The sequence below is a fragment of the Echinops telfairi genome, unplaced genomic scaffold, assembly GCF_000313985.2.
Source record: "Echinops telfairi isolate 266 unplaced genomic scaffold, ASM31398v2 ScPeMD7_18;HRSCAF=68, whole genome shotgun sequence".
In the NCBI taxonomy this organism is placed as follows: Eukaryota; Metazoa; Chordata; class Mammalia; order Afrosoricida; family Tenrecidae; genus Echinops; species Echinops telfairi.
The window spans coordinates 28,918,583-28,926,339 of NW_022103915.1; the positions used below are offsets into that span (position 1 = coordinate 28,918,583).

Below are 7,757 nucleotides of genomic sequence, written 5' to 3' on the forward strand. Positions count from 1 at the left end.
GGCGGTGGGGAGAGGTATGTGAATGGAAAGAACCTTACCAACTCACTTCCCTGTCTCCCCCTAGGAAGTCAGTCCCTTCACCCTGCCCCCAGGGGTCCACACCTGTTTCAGCTTCCCCCTTCTCAGGATGCACCCCAGGCACCCCCCAGCGTTTGGACAGCTGTCCCCAGCACTGCCAGCGTTTGCCGTAGGGGTGCTTTCTACCCCACACCTCCAAACCCCGGGACCGCTGTACCCTCTGGTAGAAGCCATCAGTCCCATGAGGCTAATTTGCCTGGCGCTTGGACTCTCACCCATGCCACCCTACTGAGGGGGTGGGGACGGATAAAGATGGGACCAGGGTCTCATGCGTGTGTCGAAGTGGTACTAGATCCTACCGGCCCTGGACCTAGGCTGAGCCCAGGTCCTTGGTGCTGAAGGCTCTGCCTTGCATGTGTTCCGCCTGCTTGGGGACAACTAGGGGTTTGTGGGTGCTGCAGAGGAGCTGGGGAAGGAGGCAGCATCCTGGACTGTGGTTCCGTGTGGGCTCCCCACTTCTTTGGGCCTTTGGTGGGTGAGAGGAATGGGAAGATGCTGCCTTCCAAGCAGCAAGGGTCTTAGAAGTCTTTGAGGTTACCTCTGTGAGCAGTCATACCGCTGGGCTCCAGCCAGCCCATCTAGCTGGGAAGCCCTTAGTGTGAAGCTCACACCCAGTGGGCAGGACCAAGAAGACAGCTGGGAACTTGGAGCTTCTGCCCTGCTGCCCACATGGTGGGGGTGGGGTGAGGATTTCCCCCCAAAAGTGACCCCCTGAGGCTGGTCTGATCTGGGTTTTGGAGGCATCTCATTGGAAGAGACGATTTCCAAATCCCTGGTCCCCGCCTCCTAGGCCACCTTAAACCTCCTCAGCCAGCCCTTGCGCACCTGACTGGGAACCCTGAGCTCCTGCAGGGGTTAAAGCTGGCTTCTGAGCTCCCCATAGTGCTGTGACCAGCGCAAGCCAGAAAAACCATCACCCACAAATTCACCAGGATGGTGGGTCCAGACAGGGAGCTGTGCCAACCCCTTGTCAGCCTGAGTTCCATGGGCTGACAACAGCAACACCCCTTCCCTAACACTCAGGCCGGCTCTCTGGTGTCCACTGTCTCCACATGTCAGGGTGGACCAGGCAGACTGCTCAGCCCCCTCCTCTGGGCTCCCCGGCTTGTTGGTCTCTGCTTCTGAACTTGGCTGTGTTCCTCAGAGACTGGTTCAGGCCTCACTTAGTCCTGCCTGCCTCCTCCGGGGCTGAGGCTCCACCCGGAACCCAGGGTGCCCCTGAGCGGGGCCAGGCTCAGCTGACCTATACTGCCCTGGGGCTGGGGGCTGAGGAGGGGAAGAGGTGATAGGGCAAGACAAGGGACTCTGAGCCAGGGGTACCCCTAGTCTGAGTGAGCTTTGAGGTTAAGGGAGGGAGGTCTCCTAGGGGTGCAGAGAATGACAGGCAGATCAGTTCCAGCCCCTGTTCTCCTGGATGGGAGCTGACTGAGTCAGGGAAGGGCCTTGCTTGGACTGGAAGGACCAGGGTGCGCCTCCTGTAGGCAGGTCTGGTTGGGGACCCAGGCTGCTGGCCTCTGAGAAGCCCTCCACGTGGCACCAGGTGGGGTTCCACGGCATGGGGGGTGGGGGGGTGCTGAGCACGCCCCTCTCACACCCCAGCCTTGGATGGGGAGGCGGCCAGGGGAGAGAGGAAAGGTACATGCTGCCTCTCAGCAGTTTATTGGGGTACGGGCATCTCCAAGTGGTCACTAGTCCCCAGGGGTGCGCACCCTGGCAATGCCCACGGAGAGGGGAAACATACCAAAGAAAAAGAAGCTTACAGATGAGCCGAGCCCCGCCCCTGCCCCCACCCTTTGCCCCACCCCCTGCACCAGGAGTCTGCACACACACAGCCGAGCCCAGACGCCCTTCCCAGGGGCTGCACAGTCTCCGAAGGGCGAGGCTGGTGACTGTGGAGGTCTCCTCGGGTGGGGCCGTCTGCCCGTCCCTCGCTGTCAGACCTTGGCCTCCAGCATCTCCAGGAAGAGTTTGTGCATGGGCACCTTGCCCTGCAGTTTCACGCTGTAGAAGTGCTGCACTGCCTTGGCTGCCGTCTGCCGCAGCAGGGGCAGCGTCAGCAGCAGCTTGCCGGTCCTCCGCGGCTCTTCGTGGCGCTGGCTCAGCTCGTAGTCCTGCAGCGCCTCATGCAGCAGGTCCTGCAGCTTCTGGACGGCCTCCAGGTCCTCGATGTACGTGGAGTCTGCAGGCGCAAGGGCGAGCGTGAGCGGGGACAGCCAGGGAGGTGGCCCCAGGGCCTCTGCTTCCATCCTCCATCCCCACTTGAAAAAGGGGGGGAACCCGGACCCAGCGCGGGGAATCTAGTGGGAGAGCTGGGCTCAAACCCACACAAAGACCTGCATCTAGGGAGGGCACTTCTTAAGAAACCACCCCGGGTGGCAATGAGACCCCCACCCCTGGAAGGACAGCAGACCCGCGGGTCACCCTGAGGGGGTTCGAATCCTGCCTTCCTCACAGGCTAGCTGTGTGGCTTTACTTGGTTGAACTTCTCCCTGCCTCATTTAGGAAATGAGACCATAGCCACCACGCCCGGAAGGGGTTAAATGATGAACACAGGTGTGGTCAGGAGAGCGCGTGGCCCAAAGCCGGTGCCTGCCCCACAGCAGCTATGCCCCCGTGGTTGCTCCTGCCACACGGTGAGGGCATGGGGGTCATCATCAAGTGCCCTCTGGTGCCAATCACAGTGCTGGAGGGGGCTGTTGGTGGTTCTTGGGAACTTAGGGGTCTCGGTCAAATTTACTTAGATCTTGGGAGGGTGGGAGACACCTGCAACAAATGGGTTACAATGAGGTTTGAGCCTGGGAAGGTGGGTGAGCAAGCAATCGACCAAGCGAGCAGGTAAATACGCATGCGCACTAACTACCAAGTGTCTATTGCCATTCTTGAGCGGTCCTGAAAGGCGCCGCCCCGGCAGAAGTGGAGGGTGTGGGTGCGTGGGTATGGGGAGACTTTGAAGCAGATGGGTGGTTTCCTGAATCCCTGGCAGCACATGGGCTGCTCTTCTCTGCCTGCTGGGTTGGTGTGACCCTTTCACAGGGGTCGCCCAATTCCTAACAGTAGCAAAATGACAGTGATGAAGTAGCAACGAGAATAATGGATGGATGGGGGGGTGGGGGTCACTACAACATGAGGAACTGTACTAAAGGGTTGCAGCATTAGGAAGGTTGAGAACCACTGGTGTAGAGGAATCCCTGATGACCAAGGGCAGCTACGAAGCGTGGCTGATGCCCACAAAGCCTCCCCTAACTCCTGGTCCCCCACTCAGGACGGCCTCTTTCTCTTTGGGGGTGGGGGGCAACACCGGTGAGGAGGAGCTTACTGCTCGTCCACCGGAGCTATGATTCTTGCTGTGCGTGAAGTCGGCCTGGGAGTAGGTGCCCTTGCTGCAGGTGTGCCTCCGCCCCTACCCGTGCCTCCTCCCGCTTCTGTTGCCAGGTGGAAACATAGCCGGGCTCCATCCCCAGGCGGCAGCCCTTCCCAGAGCTCACCCAATACGGCCCTGCAAGGGCCCCACTGGCAGTCCCCACACCCTGACCCCCATCAGCTCCCTCTCCCCGTGCTCCCACACCTCCCCAAAGAAAGCCAAATTGGCAGCTGCCTTAAACAAAAATGAAATAAAATAACATCGCAAGATTAATTTCTTTGCGATCCATCAGAAGTTTGTATCGATGGCATTGATAAACTGTTAATTACAAAATCAATGGCTATCAATTTTTCTGCTGTCAGGGAGCCTTGCGATAGGGGTGACAGACGGCCAGCAGGCTCCTGAGGGACAAGGTGGGGGCCATGGCCTGTTTCTGCCCACTGCATTTTGGTGGAGTGTTAGCACCTTCAACCACGCTGTTCCATTTGCAAAACCTTTGCAGTGGCACCCACAAGACCACCTCAGTGGTCACCTGCCCTAATCTCTCCTCCAACCAACATGCTCCCTCTTTGACCGCCTGGGTGGTGATCTTGCCCCGAACACAATCCTATCCCTTATGCGTCGGCCTCGGCTCCCTGGCAGTGGACACCCTCCCTGCACAGCCCTGAAGTCCCGGGTCTGACTGCAAACTGCTTTTCCAGAATGCCCTCTCCAAGCACACATCCCTTCCCCATTTCCTGCTGTAATTGAACTATTGACTGTCTTTGAATTTCCATGGAGCCCATGTGTGTTCAACAATAGAAGCCGTGCTAAAATCAAGACAAAATCTTGAGGTAATATGGATTTTCAGGGATACATATGTCCCAAGAGGGACTCTGGGGGTCGGACTGATGGAGTGAGGCCTTTTTTTCCTCTCATTCTTGCAGGACCTTGCCAGGCAGTAGCACATACCACAACCGGGACAGGTATGTCCCAAGAAACCTACAGGACTGAAAATGTGGGTGGGTACCAAATGTCCAATGGGTTAGGAAAGGGTTAAACGGGTGACTCCATTATGAAATCTGGCTCCACTCTTCCCTGGCTCGGAACTGCCCTTGCTCTAAAGTCCAGTTTAGTGTCCATCCCCTGGCCCACACCCCCCTCAGCTGAAAACCATTACAGTACTCCCTCTCTGACGGCACCTGGACCCTTGACCTGAGGCTCCCTTCCAGTTCAATTCGCTGCCTGCCTTGCTACTTATGTTCGTGTCTTACCCCCTCCCTCACTCTGCTGAGAGCTCCCAGGGGGAGGGTGGGGCCACGGCGGTTATGTCCACCCAGCAAGTCCCACAGGCCACTCAGCACCCTGCCTGACAGCTCCAACAAGTTTTTTGATAAATTCCACTATCTTTGGAGTCCACAGTTATGGAACAGTGTGGTGAGCATTTCAATATGCCTGTTTTTAAATGCTGCATGCATACTCATGGAACATGCATATGGGGGCCAGTTACGGAAGCTACTACGTCATTGTGGCCCTCGGCCTTCAGGCCAGTGATTCAGTCCCAGTCTCAAGGGGTCTCTAAGACCAGTGGCAAGACACAGCTCATAAAGATGATGTTCTACATTCAAGTCTGATGCATAATATCTGAGGTCTAAGCTTGTGGGTGGTTGACTAACAAGGGGTCCCTTCTGGCCTGCAGCAACAGGGAATGAGGAAAATCTATTCTCAAGGAAGCAATGAGCCCAAGGGCCTAATGGGCCCTGGGAACCACAAAGCTGCCCTCTCCTGAGACCAGTGGGGCCCCGCTCCTACTACTGACCACTCTCAGCTGGACAAGAACCCAAGGTCCCTGTTAGAACAGGTAAAAATATATATATATATATAGAGAGAGAACAAAATTCAAATTAAAACACAAAAACCAGACTGATTGGTCTGAAAGAAACTGACCCCTGGGGATGATTACCTTAAGACAAGCTTCTACCTTGAAACTCGAGAGGGTGAGCAGGGGAGGTTGGTGAGAAACAAAGAGGGGTGGGGGGCCAGCTGATAACAACAATGAGTACAAGAATGAAGAAAACGCTCTAAGACGGACTGTGACGATGGTTGGACAACTCTTCTGGACGTGACTGAACTACTGACTTGTCGGATATGTGAACGAGACGTCTATAAAACAGGTTAAAAAGATGAAGATACTTCCAGAAACCACCCCTCAGCCAGTTACTCGATGAGCCTGTAAAATAAAACACGCACTCCCAAGAAGAATGTGCTTCTTAGAACAATCTAGTACACGAGACCAGAAGGGCACCATCTGTCCCTACCAAAGATGCAGAGGAGCAGGGGACCCAGGAGAATGGAAATGGGGGACCCCGGGAAGAAATGAGGAGTGCGTTGGTATATTGTGGGGATTGTGCAACAGCCAGTGTCATGAGCAATTGATGCACGATTTTTCATTAGAAAACGAATCTCCTACATAAAAGTCCACCTAGAACCGTCAACTTTCACCCAAAGCATCGTACCAAGTCGAGGGAGGAGGATGAAGGGCCAAACCTAACCCCCCACTGAGGCAGTGAGTCTGGATTCCTGGAAGCTTGGTCCCCACGGCAGAGCATGAGCTCGGGCAGGGCTGGACCCCAGCTAGAAACCACTGGTGGGTTCAATCCATGACACCCAAACCGTGTGTGGCATGTGCTTGAGGGAGAGGGAGAGAGAACCAGAGCTAGAGAGGGGGCAAAGAGGTGCTGTGAGGATCAGAGGAAGAGCTGCTGGTTGAGCCAAAGAGCCATTGGAGAGTTGGTGCAGGCCGTGAGGGGCGGGGCGCAGGGCTGGCGTGACCTCCTGGGTCTTGATTTTACCAGCCTGACCTTATCAGGTGAGAGTTGAACATAACCAAACCACTCTGTCACTCTCTCCCACTTCCATTCTGACAGGACAGACCTGCCCCTGTGGTTTCCAAGACTGTCACTCTTCATGGGAGTAAGAAAGACTTGTCATTCGCCCTCAGGTGGCTGGTGGTTTCAAACTGCTGACCTTGAGGTTAGCAGCCCGATGTGTAGCCACTCGCAGACCTCCATTTGCCCGCCCCTGGCTTTGCTTACCCCGCCTCTCCTCCTGTGCCCCTCTGAGTCTCAGCCCCTCTGAGACAGCTGGTTACTTTACAGCGTCCCTGAGACGGTGAGGGAGAGGGAAGGGTTCTGATGAAGGAATCTGTGAGGATCAACCTAGGACGTGCGTGCATCAAGGCACTGGCAAGTGGCTCCTGACTCATAGCAAGCCTTTGTACGTGGAACTGTAATCCTTAGGGAAGCGGTTAGCCTGGTCTTCCACTAGTTTCTTTGCAGTGGAGAAAACAAAGACAGACTCCATGCAAATAACGGGCTTTTATAGAATAATGCATCGCTATAGGCTTGCTAACTGTAACAAACGCATAACATGAACTGGAGCTGTTAATAAGATGCACACATACAAAGTGTGCCCAAGTGAGGAGGCAGGGGGAGGTGGTTATAAAACTCCATGTGCTATCTATCTGCTCAATTATTCTGTAAGTCTGACGCTGAGCTTAAAAAGCCATCCGTACAGCACTAGCACTCTCCAACAGCGAACAACCTACCATTTCCTTCCTAAGAAGGGAGACTCCAAACCAAACCAAACCAAACCAAACCAACCGCCATTGAGTCAACGCTGACTCACAGCGACCCTACGGGGCAGGGCAGAATTGCTCCTGAGACGTTATCGAGTAGATAGCCCGTCTTTCTTCTGTGGAGTGGCTGGAGGTTTAGAACTACGAACCTAGCGGTCAAAAAGCCCAGCTTGTAACCATGGTGCCATCGAGCCCCCTTAGAGAAGCACATTGTCAGTTACCCTTTTGTGGGCTTTGTTTGCCTCGTAAAAGGATTTGGACCCAAAACACTGGTTCCCTCTGTGGACCCAGTCAGGTTCTGGGCAGGAGCAGAGCCTGTGGTGGGGTTGCGTGCATGGGGTTTATTGAGGGAGTGCCCTAAGGAAATGGGGCCTGAGGGAAACTGGGTGGGACAAGGGAGGAGGCAGCACTGCTGGGGTGGGGCCTAGGCAGCAGCCTGCTCGCCCCTAACAAGGACTTGGCCTTTGCTCTGTGTCTGCTGAAGGCATCGAAAGGGGCCCTAGAACCCACGGGGCAAAGCACAGCACAGAGGGTGGATGCTCAAACCCCAGAAAGAGCAACAGGGCTGGACATCCTGGTGTCCCTGTGACAGGTGGAACCATATCCCCAAATCTATGTGCAGTCAATCCTAAACTCCACCTGGAGTTTAGAGCCCATCTGGGAAGGGTCGTCTTTGTCATGCTGATGAGGCAGCTTGGGGGG

At 55.5% G+C, this 7,757-nt stretch overlaps 1 protein-coding gene across 3 annotated transcripts in view; it reads right to left on the reverse strand.

The window, feature by feature from the left end:
* Positions 1–1,886: 1,886 nt before the first annotated feature.
* The window catches only part of ESRRB (estrogen related receptor beta), a 184,709-nt gene continuing 178,838 nt past the window's right edge, over positions 1,887–7,757 (reverse strand). For all 3 annotated transcript variants that reach the window (XM_013003714.2, XM_045287942.1, XM_045287943.1), the window contains exon 7: positions 1,887–2,257. In XM_013003714.2, coding sequence (XP_012859168.1) covers positions 2,013–2,257 — 245 coding nt within the window. In that variant the 3' untranslated portion in view covers positions 1,887–2,012. The remainder of the gene's footprint in view (positions 2,258–7,757) is intronic.